This window comes from Macaca thibetana, chromosome 8 (genome assembly GCF_024542745.1).
Source record: "Macaca thibetana thibetana isolate TM-01 chromosome 8, ASM2454274v1, whole genome shotgun sequence".
NCBI classification, from domain to species: Eukaryota; Metazoa; Chordata; class Mammalia; order Primates; family Cercopithecidae; genus Macaca; species Macaca thibetana.
Genome location: NC_065585.1, coordinates 94,192,876 through 94,208,515, shown reverse-complemented (window position 1 = coordinate 94,208,515; position 15,640 = coordinate 94,192,876). Strand labels below are relative to the sequence as shown.

At 32.1% G+C, this 15,640-nt stretch overlaps 1 protein-coding gene across 8 annotated transcripts in view; it reads left to right on the top strand.

The window, feature by feature from the left end:
• The window catches only part of SNTG1 (syntrophin gamma 1), an 891,115-nt gene that overhangs the window by 668,345 nt on the left and 207,130 nt on the right, over window positions 1-15,640 (top strand). For all 8 annotated transcript variants that reach the window (XM_050801928.1, XM_050801925.1, XM_050801927.1 and 5 more), the window contains one exon: window positions 4,710-4,748. In XM_050801928.1, the coding sequence (XP_050657885.1) occupies window positions 4,710-4,748 (39 nt within the window). The remainder of the gene's footprint in view (window positions 1-4,709; window positions 4,749-15,640) is intronic.

The following is a 15,640-nucleotide window of genomic DNA, read 5'->3' as shown; positions in this document are numbered from 1 at the left end:
GTATGCGTTTAAACTATAGTATAAGAAAGACATCTTTGCTCAGAATTCTTTAAAATGCACTTCTTATCTTCGAAAGGAATTCAGGCTTACTTTATATTAATTATAATCACTACTTATTGAGCTCAAAATTCCTGTCAATTTTTTCCAACAAATATATGCAGTTAATGTTATTACTGATGTTTTACAAATGAAGGGATCTAGATATTTGATAATTAATAATCTGTCTGAGGATATTCAGTAACAATTACAGCTGGAATTCAACACCAGATCTCTCTGACTGCACAGCCTGACAAAGTCTTATGCAACTGCATTTTAGCTCCTGTGTTGAACTTATCCTCTTTCCCCTCTGCAGCCTCCTTGGATTGTTTGGATTCTGTAAAGGGGTTATCCTTATGCCATCTCTGCATGGGATCTTTCATTTCCATGTTCCAGCACTCATCACCATGAGTCACACTTGGTAGAAGGTCATTAAAAGATTTTAGAAGTAAATAATGACATTCTCTCCTGTCTATATTTCATTTAGTCAATACACATACACACACACACATACACACACACATATATTACTGAGTACTGAGGATCCTTATAAACCTTTAAAATGTTGTGAAAGATTTAAAAGTTTAGCTAGAGAGAGGAAAAATAAGACAGGTGTTTTTGAAACGTGTATTCTGGGGGTTGTTTTGATGGCATTTTATATTTTCAAAGTTTTAAATAATGGAATAGCTTTGTTAAAAAATAAATATTAAACTAATTTTGTTATTTTCTAATTTTAAAAGTTATATTTCAAAATAATAATAATTACAAAATACAAAGCAGTAAAGGAAGTTTTCATGTAATAATCCCTAAATGAAAAACAAAACTGTTAGAATTTTATATTTATAACTGTCAGTATCATTGTCATACACATATGTCTGCTTATGTATGCATATTAAACATAAAATAAATTTCAGTTCATTCTTACAGACATTAATCTAAATTTATAAGACTGGATGTATGCCCAAATTATCAATCTTTGTGTATGTGTATATGAATGCATATATAAATATATGTATTTATGTTTAATATACATACACACATATATGCATACATACATATGCATATATATGTGTATATATATAATTTTTAAAATACTGCCTAAAGCTGTCTTGAAATTAGAACATTTTTTAAGCATTGTATCTTGTCAATCAGTAAATATCATCATAAGCATTTGTAATGAATGCACAGTGTTATAAAATTTTGGATATATTGATTACTGTTTAGCATAATAAATAGTTCAGTATATGCTACATATGTTTTAATTACTGTGATATTTCCACTTATTTATACTCTCTCTGTGTGTATATTTAAAAATGTTAGACTGTTAAATATTAGCAGCTTGGCCGGGCACAGTGACTCACGCCTGAAATCCCAGCACTTTGGGTGACCGAGGCGGGCGGATTACCTGAAGTCAGGAGTTCCAGACCAGCCTGGCCAACATGGTGAAACCCCGTCTCTACTAAAAGTACAAAAATTAGCCGAGCATGGTGGCACCTGCCTGTAGTCCCAGCTACTCGAGAGGGTGAGGCAGGAGAATCTCTTGAACCCCAGAGGCAGAGATTGCCAGCCTGGGGGACAAGAGTGAGAATTCCTCTCAAAAGAAAAAAAAAAAAAAAAATTAGCGGCTCATGCCTATAATCCCAGCATTCTGGGAGGCCAAGGTGGGCGGATCACGAGGTCAGGAGATCGAGACCATCCTGGCCAACATGGTGAAACTCCGTCTCTACTAAAAATACAAAAAAAAAAAAAAAAAATAGCCAGGCGTGGTGGCGGGTGCCTATAGTATCAGCTACTCTGGAGGCTGAGGCAGGAGAATCGCTTGAACCCAGGAGACGGAGCCTGCAGTGAGCCAAGACTGCACCATTGCACTACAGCCTGGGCAACAGAGCGAGACTCTGACTCAAAAAATAAAATAAAATAAAATAAAATAAAATAAAATAAAATAAAATAAAGATATGAAATGTTCTAATTCTCCCTATTTTTACTTATTGTTTTATTTTAAAGTGTTAGTATAAGTACTAGCAAATGGAACATTTTATATTGTTATACTCCACTTGCTACGGGAAAGATGGAAATCATCTTTAAAATGGATTTGGGTGTGTGTACAGATTTTAAATCTTAACAAGGAATTATTTTGTATCTACAACACCAGGAAAAATTCCTGAATACAATGGATGTACATTTCTTGCTGCCACAGTGAGGGTAACAGGTGGATGGAGTTTTCTGTGCTGGACATCACATCCCCCATTTTGATTCACCGTCTTCCATTCCTGTGCAGTCAGTAGTTTGGTTATTTAAGTTTATATTTCCATTGAAACATGAATAAACATGAATAGATTATTTTACCCTAATACACAATTAAAAAGCTACAAATTACAGTAGAGATCAGCTTGCACAAGTTATTTTATTGCCAAATAAATCTATTAATACTACACATAGCAGTATTTAAGCATTGACTCATTCTTTTTGAATATTTTTACATAATCCTAGAATGACATAAATTGTTCAAGTATAAAGTATTATGAAGTTATAGAGAAGCAGTATTTGAAAGGTTATGATGATATCATTCGACTAAGAGGAGCACAATTATCAGTATTTCTACTTTAAAGAATATTACTTCTTCAATAATTGACTTAAGACCTTGTTCTACTTTATTATTTTATTATTGTATTTGCCACATTACGAAAACAATCTACACATAATTTTTAAAGGCCATTTTAATATTTTCCAAACACAGTTTTTATGTATTAATTACTATTATTATTTACATTTTATTCTAGTTGTTGGTATATCTCACTGTCTTATCATTCTCTCTAGTCATTTATATATGACTTCTTTATTGTATTCTAATTTTTGATACACATATTCTAATGTAAAATATATCATAATATATTCTATATTCTGAATTACTCCCAATTTCTTGCCTTATTTTTGAGCAGTGGTAGGAAATACACCATACATTTATTATTTTAATAGTAGTAATGTTATATAAGAAACCATTCAAAGGTTAGAGATGGTAACATTCATGTATCAGTTAATAAATTGATCTTTTCCAAGGTGAGTCAGGTATGTACTAAGGGAAACTAACAAAAACAAAAAATGGTAATGTAACAACTCCTCACAGATAAATAATTCTGATGGTCTAGTAAACACTCTAGTGGGAGAGAAAGTAGATCTCTGTGCAAGAAAACATCTCAATTCTGCAAACACTCCCAAGGGTGGGTTAGTAGGACAAGACTTCTGTGCTAGACTCAGAAGTTTGGCTCAACCACTACTTTCTACTCCGTGTTTGGCTCAACCACTGCTTTCTATCATGAAGTGTTTACTTTCGTAGGTGATCTTCAAGTTTCCTAGAAAGATGGTTCAGACTTTTTTTCAGATTAAAAAACACTGCAGTTTACAAAGCTACATAGTATGTTATTGAAGACAAGGGCCCACATAGAATATTAGTTGAATTTTAGAATTCTTTATAACAATTCGTATGAACTAGCAAAAAGTAGATATCCGCAAAGTACCCAGTATATATTTTTTAATTGATTAATAAAATATGTTTAGAGATCAACTTTTGCCATCTGTGTTTCCAGGCCATGCTGATTTTAGCTGAAGGCATATATGAGTAGGTTCAGAGATTCCTTAGCAGATTCCTTTGCAGAGCCAAAAGGTGTTTTGAAATGATCATAATAATGTAAGAAGTACTGGTTTCTGTACCTAAACTTGCTCAGATCACACATATGTTTTCACATTTTCTTTTATTTTTACATTTTAAGTGAGAAATATCTTGCAATAAATCTGTTCTTGTAGATGTGACCTTTGTTCATGTTCCAACTTTGTGTACTTTTTCTGTTTAAATGACACATTATTTCACACTAGTCAGCAGGACAAAAGGGAACTAAAAAAGGACAAAATAAAATAAGTCAATGACATGATTTATAAGTGAATACAGTCTGCATTAATTCTGCTGTAAGTGTGTACCATACAGAGTTAGCATGTTTAAGTTTCTCTATAAAGCCATTGGAAGGTAATCATTTTATTTAGCAAAAGCACTATTGAAGAAAGACTTCGTGTAATGTCCTTTATCCAAACTTAACGTTCACTTTTATTTGGTTTTTAAAGTTTGTTTCCATGGCATATGACAGAGGAAGTGCTTTCTGTGAAGACCAACTTTAAATTCTTATAAAATATCATTGATTAAATTTTCTTAAAGTAAATGTTAGACTTTATCTGGAGTCTTGACTGAAAATGTTCAACACACATATTTTATCCTTTAGCATTTGGATATTGCATTTCCCTGTTCTCTTGAGTGCTAAAACAAATTGGATATAATATAATTTCAAAGTGCAAAAAACAAACCACAGAAAGTTACTCTCTACATTCTTGATAGATAATCATTTAACATTGTTTGAGCACAGGCTTTTGGTTTCTGAGTTAAAAAAAAATTTTTAAAGGGAAATCTTTTCCAAAATGTTTACATATGAAATGTGAGATAATATTGATAGCCAATTTTAAAAAGAAAAAATCTGTTTATATATGTTGTTTTATATGTGATTATTTCAGTATATCAAATAGGATATTAATATATATTAGTTCGCTAAAAGTAATCTGCATAAAATTCTGAGGACCTTGTGTTACCACATAATTTTCTTCTCACTTTTATTATTTATTTATCATTGCAGATTAAAAAAATCAACAGAAATTTTCCTGTAAACCAGCAGGTAAGATCAAAGCATACTTGAAAAGCTAAATAATATATTTCTTCAATTTGATCTATTATAGAAGATAATGTTATCTGATTTCTAAACAGAAATAATTGGTACAGTCATTTACTATCTTTAGTGAGAAATATACATTTCAGCTATCTCTTTCATATTATATAATATGTAGGTTCCTCTCCTTATATTAAAAATTACTTTAAAAATGTGTATCTAAGTCAAAAATTATTGTTTATACAAAATAATGATATTTATATGAATACATTGTTGAAGAACTTACAGTTTTATTTACATATGATAGTTTTAGTATATCTTAACTTTTGGGAGACATACTTTTAATTTATCTCAAAATTCAAATGGATTTTTCACAATTTGCTGACAGTATTTCAAATGAGTCTAAGTCAATGCATAGAACAAAAATAATTTTGATTATTCAGCTCTATAAACTTCTTACTCTTGATATCAACTTTGATTAGAAACCATTGATCAAATCTAAATATCTATGATAGCTATTTATAAATGATACATAAATTACCTATTAATTTTAATGATAAAAATGTTTAAATGCTCTTCAACATATAAAATGTAAGATCTTTTTCTTATCTAAACCTCAGTTCCCTTATCTGTTACATTTGTATAAGGGTGACTATCCTGTAAGTTTATTTTCAGGATTAAATAATAGCACATGTAAAGTTCTCAATCTATGCTATTATTATCATCAAAGTTTCCAAATGTTTACACTTATTCTTTGGAATACAGAATGTATGTTTTATAGAAATTGTATCATTAATGATGCTGCTAGCCCAGATCAGCTTCCAAAGCCATGTGTAACTAGAACACTGGAGAGAACCGCTTTGGAGAGTTCATTGTGTCTACAATGCTCTGGTCTAGTTATTTTCAGCTCCAGAAGTCCCCTCCCTCCTACCTTAAGTCCCTCAGTCCTGAGTCAAGTTGATATTTTGGATAAATGCAGAGGTTGGAGAGGTGTACATGTCTCGCCACATGCTGCAGCAACCTGTAGTTGTTTCTAAGTCCCTTACTTACAGTGTGGAAACCAGAGTTGTCACCAGCAGACTCTGCTTACTTGCTCTGTGATGACACCTGGGATGCTCCCTTTGTTGCTCCCACGCTTTCCCAGGTGATTCTGATATGGGTGTCATCTTGAGAACTGCAGACAGGTATAGTTAAAGATAGGTGTCATCTTAGAGCTACAGTTTAATGCTTTTATAGGGTTCCAGTAGAGGGAAAATGTCATTAATAAGAAATTACTCAGATAGAAGAAAGCATCAGCTATGGGGGAAGATTATAATGTCCATCGATACACAAGGCTGTTTTCTAGTCAGATCTATAAAAATGGAAATCTACTGTTTTGTAAATTCTTCTCCAAAATAAAAATAATGGTGATTTTTTTTTTTTAATTTAAGAATGACTCTAGACCTGTGTCATCACCCTCTCATGCCTTTTCTAACCTCAACATGGGAGATATTAATATTGGTGTAATATATTACTACAGTGGTCGTTCCCCTGATAGCCCCAAAGCTATTCTGTAATCATAATGACAATTACAGCTAACACTTCTCACGCAGTCAGCCTGCTGACTGGGACCACTTCTTGCCACCTTTGCTTATATCCAGGTTTAGAATAATATTAAGTAAAATAAATGAGAATTTGAATAAATCACACATAGAACAGGTAATAAAAAAATTTAATATTCTAACACTATAATATTCTGACACATACTTATATGTAAACATAGATGTTCATTATTATTCATCATTTTTATTTGCTAGCATGCTAATATTTTTCATTATATAATTATTTCAAATCTGAAATTATGTAATTCAAAACTATTTCAGATTTTATTTCAACTATATTGGCAGCTCACAGTTTTGAAAATCATAACAAATTCTTCCCAGCATTTAAGAAACCTGAAAATAATAGTTTTTTTTTTCATTACTACTTTCCATTGTATACATGAAGAATTTTAAGAAATAGGATTAATTTATAGTTAAATATTTATATTTTTGCATAATTAGGAAAACTCACCTCACAGTATGACAACAATGCATTAAATGACTAGAATACATTTCCTACTTAGTAAAATCTGAGCCAGTTTAAGGAAATTGAAATTTAAAAGCACATATAATCCAATTTCTGATGATATATGCATTAAATAACTCCCTCGTATTCCCGGTGTTCTAGATATCAAAACAGAAATTAAAAGTCACCCAAGCTACAATGAACCAGAAGTTCTCTGCTCCCTGAGATCTGGTTTTCAATTTGTGCTACCCAGATGGTACCACTACCCTAACCAGATAAATTAAAATGAAAGCAAAACACAGGGAGAGAGCCACTGCAGTTCAACTGAGACAAGTGCTAAGATTAGTTCCACATGAACTCTGCCACACTCCAGAATGCATGATGCTTTCAAGAAAAACTCTCTGTCTGAAGAAGATGGTTGGGCCCAAAATTATAAACCATATGAGGAAATAAACCATTATAAAGAAATGCATAGAGACTAAAGAACTCTCCAAAATATTTTTAATCATGATTTTTTTAAATAAAGAAATCAAAATTGTAAGACAAGAACAGGACATAGTGCTAAAATTTGTGGTTGTTAAAAGAACCAAACAGGAGTGCAAAACTGGAAAAAAAAAAAAAAAAACCTACATTTAAAATTAATTAACCAACTAAATAATCTTAGTTATTGCCTCCACTTGAAATCACATTAGTGTATCTCCTACTTCACTTTTCGTAAGGAGTAAATTTTCCATTTTTTCTATGCATCTGGGACACATTCATGTGTTTTTGTTTTATTAAGATTCTAATTTGGTTCTTTTTTTTTTTTTTTTTTCTCTTTGAGACTGTCACCCAGGCTGGAGTGCAGTGGCGCAATCTTGGCTCACTGCAACCTCCGCCTCCCTGGTTCAAGCGATTCTCCTGCCTCAGCCTCTTGAGCAACTGGGATTGCAGGCGTGTACCACCACGCCCAGCTAATTTTTGTATTTTTAGTAGAAACAAGGTTTCGCCCTGTTGGCCAGGCTGGTCTCAAACTCCCCACCTTAAGTGATCTGCCTGCCTTGGCCTCCCAAAGTGCTGGGATTACAGGCGTGAGCCACAACAGCCAGCCTGAATTGGTTCATTTTTACAGTGAACACACTGAAATTCAATTTGCCCTGATAACTTTCTGTTGAAAAGATGAAAGGTGGGACAGTGGTCTTGCTGATGAACAAAATAGGGATAACTGAATGGATGTCAAGTAATGTTGTGATAATTCTCTCAATATATTAGAGGTAAAGGCATACAGGCCTAGAGAACCAGGCCTGCATCACACTACTGTATGTACCTAGACCATTAGGTCATAATTTATTACATGTGTCATTTTTACTCATTTTTAACTGAAGTTTCTTCATCCTGAAATAAATCTCATTCCTTCCACAAAAATAGCATTTTTCATTAACTTTTTTCTATAATTGTTTACCTGGGAGTAACATTATAAAGTATTAATTCATCATTAAAATATTAATATAATGAGCTTTATATTAGGCAGTATACAAAATAATATAATCAAATTGTTTACATTAGTTTAAATTAATAAAGTTATACTTATTTAAAACAACATGTTAGCTGTGGCAGCTATTCCTACAGATATATTTACATTTGACTAACCATAATAATTTGGACACATTATTATAGATGTGTACATACCATACATAGAATGCTGGCAGCTGGAATAGAAAGTGACTAAAGTCTCTAGTCGTGCTGGGGAGAATTAGAGAATTTCAGGACACTTTAAAAATCCATTTCTGGAGTGGCATCAGAAAAGAAAGAGGAGTAGGATAAATTTTGTCAGTTTTGCTTCTCTATAAAAGATTTGCTTCTCTATAAAAGCAACAGAAGAATGGCAAAAATAGAATCAACTTTTAACAAATATGGAAATTCACAAAGGCTCACTGAACCCAGGGAGCATTTATTCAAGAAAAACAGCAGAGTCTTGCTAAGAACAGCAAGCTTTGTGGCATTGTAACTGGATCTAGTTCCAACCCCTCCCTTTTCTCTGGCAATATGGTGGCTTACAGAATAATGATGTATAACCTGAAATTTATAATCTAATAAGTTGTATATTTAATTCATTCAATTTTAGCGTTATTGAAGATGTGTATTTGTGTGTATTTAGACAAAATATTCTATTAATGAAACTAACAATTGGTCTTTATTTTTGGGGGATGTCAAAATCTATTTTTTTCAATTTGAGAAAGAAATTATCCTAGTTCTTTATATATTCAATTTATAAATGTTAAAAACACATTATAGAGTCACACAATCTGGGGATAATGAGCCTATTGTTGTTCTGGTCCATTTCATAACACTTGCCGATAAAATATGCTGGCATTTTATGATCTAAAGGAGAATCCACCTCAAAAAAAGTAATGTGTCTTTATAAATTAACTCTTGGAAAATCAGCTAGCTCATAAATCATTTGATAATAAACATGATGGATATTTCACAGGAAAATGAGGTGTAAATGTTATTTTACAATTAAACTAAAAGAGCCCACACCTAATTATGTAAACAATTATGTATTACAGTTAAAATAAAATATACACTTTAGAAGACTTGGGAAAGGGTTATTCAAACAATAGAAAGTTGTATATGTGTGTGTGTTGAATTTATACACATATATACATGGGCTTCATTATTGAAAGAACTGTCTTAATTCTCATTGGCTTTCTTTTCTAAATATATAGATTTTCAAAATCCTGAGGGTGTGGGGAACAAATATGGCAAAATTGTCTTGTTTCGCATTTTCCAGATTGTTATATAAATGGAATCATACCGTATGTTGAATTTGTGTGGCTTCTTTCATACAGCATAATTATTTTTAACATTACTCATTCAACAGCGTGCAACAATCCATCATTCTTTTTAATGCTGAGTAGTATTTCATTGGTAGCTCTACCACCGTTTATATATTGTGTATTAGCCCATTAATGCACATTTGCTTGATTTTAAGTTTTAGTGTATTACAGATAAAGCTGATATAAATATTTATGAAAAGTATTTGTCTTGACATACACTTTTATTACATTTGGGTAAAATCCTAGTAGTGTAATAACTGGATATTATGGTTGTATATTTTGAACATTTTAAGAAACTGCAAAACTGTTTTCCAAAGGGTTTTACATCTCACATTGACACCAGCAGAGTAAAGATAATCTCGTAGATATCCCTTATGGTCAGGCCTTTAATTTTTGGACATTCTAATAGATGTGTCGTGATCTGTTAAATTTTAATTTGCATTTCTCCAAAGAATAATGATGTCGAGCATCTTTCCACGTTCTTATTTGACATCTGTATATATTATTTTGTGAATTGTCTCTTCAAATGTTGCCCCAGGATAGAAGTTTTTAAATTTGATGAAGTCTAATTCATTGTATTTTAATGAATCATGCTTTTGAAAATTCCTAACACAAGAAATAAATTTTCACGTATTTTTTATCCTAGGTTTTTTACATTATTCTTTTTATTTTAAATCTATGATTTATTTTTATTTAACACTTGTTTCAAAAGTGAGGTAGAGATCAAAGGCATTTTTAAAGGGAGGTACAATAGTTCCAGCATATTTATTGAAAATATTATTCTTTCTTCACTGAATTATTATTCCCCTATCAAAAAACAAATTGATCACATACATGTGGGTCTATTTCTGGACTCCAAATGCTGTTGCCTTCATCTATTTGTATCTCATGACACAAATACAAAACTGTCTTGAATACTGTAGTAGTACAATGTCTAACATCAGTAGTGTGAGTCCCCTAGCTTTGTGATTATTTTTTGTTGTTGATAAAACTCCTAATATTTTTATTAATGTTTTTATATAATTGAAATGTAATAATTGTACACGTGTTTGGGGGACAGTGTAATATTTCAAATCATATATACATTGTATAATGAGTGAATCAGAGTAATTGCCAAATCCATCACTTTAAACATTTATCGTTTATTTTGGTGGCAACATTCAAAATCTCCTCTAGCTATTTTGAGGTTTACACTACGTGGTTATTTGTATAGTTACCCTACTGTGTAATACAACATCAGAACTCATTGTGTACCTGTAACTTTGTACCCACAGGTGAACCTTTCCCAATCTCCCCTCACTCTTCCCCTCCCTAGCCTCTGGTAACCACTATTGTACTCTCTACCTGTAGGAGATCAACATTTTTTAGATAACACCGATGAGTGAGATCATGTGATGTTTGTCTTTCTATGCATGGGTCATTTTACTTAACATAATGTCCTCCAAGTTCATTCATGTTGCCGTGAATGACAAGATTTCATTCCGTTGTATAGCTGCAGAGAATATATATATATATATATATATATAAAATGCCTCATGTTCTTTATTCATTCATATATAAATATGCCTCATGTTCTTTATTCATTCATCTGTATATGAACATTTAAGTTGATACCATATCTCAGCTATTGTGAATAGTGCTGCTTATTGGGAGTGCAGCTATCTCTTTGACATACTGATTTCATGGTCTTCGAGTGCATACTCAGTACTGTTTTCCATAATGGGTGTACCAATTTACATTCCCAACAACAGTACACAAGAGTTGCCCTTTCTCCACATCCTTGCCAGCATTTGTTATTTTTTTTGTTCTTGTTTTTTGATAATAGTCATTTGAACTGGTGTGGGGTAATACCTCATTTTGGTTTTGATTTGTATTCCACTAATGATTAGTGATTTTGAGCATTTTTAAATGTAAACCTTGGCCATTTGTTTGTATTCTTTTGAGAAATGTCTACTCAGATCTTTTGCTCATTTTTAAATCCATTTACATGGTTTCTTGCTATTGAGTTTTGAGCTTCTTATATATTACGGTTATTAGTATCTTGTCAGACAGGAAATTCGCAAATATTTTTTTCCCACTCTGTGAGTTGTCTCTTTGTTGGTTATTTCCTTTGATGAGCAGAAGGTTTTGTTTGTTTGTTTGCTTGTTTTGTTGTTGCTTTTAGTTTGATATAATCCCTTTTGTCTATTTTTGCTATTATTGCCTTTGCTTTTGAAGTCTTATTTTTAAAAATCCTTGCCCAGCCCAGTGTTATGAAGCAATTTCCCTATGCTTTCTTCAAGTGCTTCCATAGTTTCAGGTCTTACTTAAAGTTCAGGTCTTACTTAAATTTAAGTCTTTAAGGAATTTTGATTTGATTTTTGTGTGTGGTGAGAGATAGGGGTCTAGTTTCATTTTTCTGAGTGCAGATATGCAGTTTTCCCAACATCATTACTGAAAAAACTGATCTTTCCCTAATATGTGTTCTTGACACTTTTGTTGGCTTTAAGTGTGTGGATTTATTCTGAGGGTTTTCTATTCTGTTCCATTGGTTTATGTATCTGTTTTTATGCCAGAACCATACATTTTGTTTACTATATCTTTGTAGTATATTTTAAAGTCATGTTGTATGATGCCTTAACTTTATTCTTTTTGCTCAAGATTGCTTTATCTATTGGCAGTCTTTTACATTTCCATTTGAATTTGAACATTGCTTTAAAAAATCTGTGAAAATGACATTATCTTTTTGATAAGGATTTCATTAAATATGTAGATGGCTTTGGTTAATATTGACATTTTAACAATATTAATTATCCCGATCCATGAACACAGAATACCTTTCCATTCGTTTGGATTTCCTCCAATTTCTTTCATCAATGCTTTACAGATTTTATTATAGAGATCTTCCATTTGTTTGGTTAAGTTTATTCTTAAGTATTTCTCTGTGGCCATTGTAAATGAAATTGCTTCCTAATTTTTTTATGATAGTTTGCTATTAGCATATGGAAATACTACTAATTCTATGTTGATTGTGTATTCTGCAAATTTACTAGTCATTCATTAGTTATAACAACTTTTTGGAGTCTAAGGTTTTCTACATCTATGGTAGGTGTATATATTTATTGGGTGCAAGAGATACTTTGACAGAGGCATGCAATGCATAATAATCACATAATGGAAAATGGGATGTTTATCCCCCATCCAATTTTCCCAGCACCATTGATTGAAGAGACTATCATTTCCCCCAATGTATATTCTTGGCACACTTGTTGGAAATGAATTCACTGTAGGTGTATGAATTTGTTTCTCGGTTCTCTATTCTGTTCCACTGATCTGTGTCTGTCTTTAACAGTACCATGCCATTTTGCTTACTATATCTCTATATTATAATTAGAAATGAAGTAATGTGAATCCTCAAGTTTTCTTCTTTTTGCTCAGAATAGCTTTGTTTATTCTGGATATTTTGTTGTTGCAAATAAATTTTAGGATTGTTTTTCTATTTATGTAAAGAATGTCATTGACATTTTTTAGGAATTGCATTGAGTCTGTAGATTGCTTTGGGTAGTATGGACATTTTAACAATATTGATTCTTCAAATCCATGAATACAAAATGTCTTTCTTTTCTATGCATCCTTTTTAATTTCTTTCACCAATGTTTTATAGTTTTCATTGTAGTGATCTTTCATTTCTTTGTTATTTATGGCTATTACAAATGGGATTACAGTTTTGATTTCATTTTCAAATTGTTCACTCTTGGCATTTAGAAATGCAACTGCTTTTTGTATGTTGATTTTGAATCCTAAAACTTTAGTGAATTTACTTATCAGTTCTAATAGTTTGTTGGTGTTTTTAGATTTTTTCAAATATGAGATCATAACATCTGCAAACAATGATAATTTGACTTCTTTCCCCACTTCGATGCTCTTTCTTTCTCTTGTCTGATTGCTCTAGCTAGAACTTCCGGTACTATGTTGAGTAACAGCTGGGAAAGTGGGCTTCTTTGTCATGATCCAGACAAAGATGCTTTCAAGAAAGGCTTTCAGTTTTTCCCTAATCATTATAATACTACCTTGGGTCTGTAATATACGGATTTTATCATGTTGAGGTATGTTCCTTGTATTCCCAGTTTTTTTTAATCATGAAAGGATATTGAATATCAGATGCTTTTATAGCATCAATTGAAATGATCATATGGTTGTCGTTCCTCATTCTGTTGCCATGATGTATCACATTGATTGATTTGTGTATGTTGAACCATTGTTGAATCTCTGTGCTAAATCCCACTTGGTCATGATGAATGATCTTTTTAGTGTATTGAATTTGGGTTGATAGTATTTTGTTGAGGATTTTTGCATCAGATTTCATCAGAAATATTGGCCTTTAGTTTTCTTTTTTGGATGTGCCTTGTTCTGCTTTTGGTATCAGGGAAAACTGCGTAGAATAAGTTTGGAAATATTAGCTTCTCAATTTTTTGGAGGAGTTTAATTAGGATTGGTATTAGTTCTTTAAATGTTTGATAGAATTCAGCAGTGAAGCCATTGGGTCCCAAGCTTTTCTTTACTGGGAGACTTATTAGAGCTCCAATTTCCTTCCTTGTGATTGGTCTGTTTTGATATTGGATTTCTTCGTGATTCAATCTTGGTAAGTTGTATGTGTCTAGGAATTTACCTATTTCCTCTGGATTTTCCAATTTGTTGCCATATATTTGCTCATAATGGCAAATATATAAATTTCTACTGAATTTATGCAGTATCAGTTGTAATTAGAAATTCATCTCTAATTTTATTTATTTGGTTATTCTTTCTTTTTTTGTTAGTTTTAGTAAAGGTTTATCAATATTATTTATCTCTTTAAAAAAACCTTTTTACTTTGTTATCTTTTGTATTGTTTTATTTGGTTATTTGTACATAATTTATTTCTGCTCTGATCTTTACACTTTTTTTCTTCTATTAATATTGGGTTTGGTTTGCTGTTGCTTGTCTAGTTCTTTAAGACACGTTAGGCTAGCTGGGCGCGGTGGCTCACCCCTGTAATCTCAGGACTTTGGGAGGCTGAGGTGGGCAGATTATGAGGTCAAGAGATTGAGACCATCCTGGCCAACATGGTGAAACCCTGTCTCTACTAAAAATACAAAAAAAAAATTAGCTGGGCATGGTGGCATGCACGGGTAGTCCCAGCTACTCGGGAGAATCGCTTGAACTCGGGAAGTGGAGGTTTCAGTGAGCTGAGATGGCATCACTGCACTTCAGTCTGGTGACAGAGTGAGCAAGACTCCATCTCAAAAGAAAAAAAAAAAAAAGCAAAACAAAACAATAAAAAACAGACATGTTAGGCTATTAAGCTATTTATTTGAAGGTTTCTGTTTGTTTGGTTTTGTTTTTTATGTAGGCACTTATAGCTATAGATTTTCCTCTTAGCTCTGCTTTTGCTGTATCCCATAGGTTTTGTTATGTTGTGTTTGCGTGACCATTTGTTTCAAGAAATTTTTCAATGTCCCTCTTAATTTCTTCATTGACCAACTGGACATTAAAGAGCACATGTTTAATTTCCATGTGTTTGTATAGCTTCTAAAATTCCTCTTGTTATTTATTTCTAGTTTTATTCCATTGTCGTCAGGGAAAATGCTTGAGATGATTGTGAGTTTTTCAGCATTTTCAGACATGTTTTGTTAGCTGACATATCGCCTTGAGAATAATCTATATGCTGAGGAGAAGAATGTTTATTCTGAAGCGGTTGGATTAAATATTCTGTAAATATTTATTAGGTTCATTTGTTCTAAGGTGCAAGATTAAACATGATTTTCTTTGTTGATTTTCTTTCTGGAAGATTTGTCCAATGCTGAAAATTGGGTGTTGAGGTGTCTAGCTATTCTTGTATTGAGGTCTGTCTCTCTCTTTTGCTTTAATAATATTTACTTTCTACATCCGGGTGCTTCGGTACTGGGTGCATATGTAATTACTATATCTTCTTGATAAATTTACCTTTTTATCATTATATAGTAACTTTCTTTGTTTCCTCTTGTAGTTTTTGTCTTGAAATATATTTTGTCTGGTATA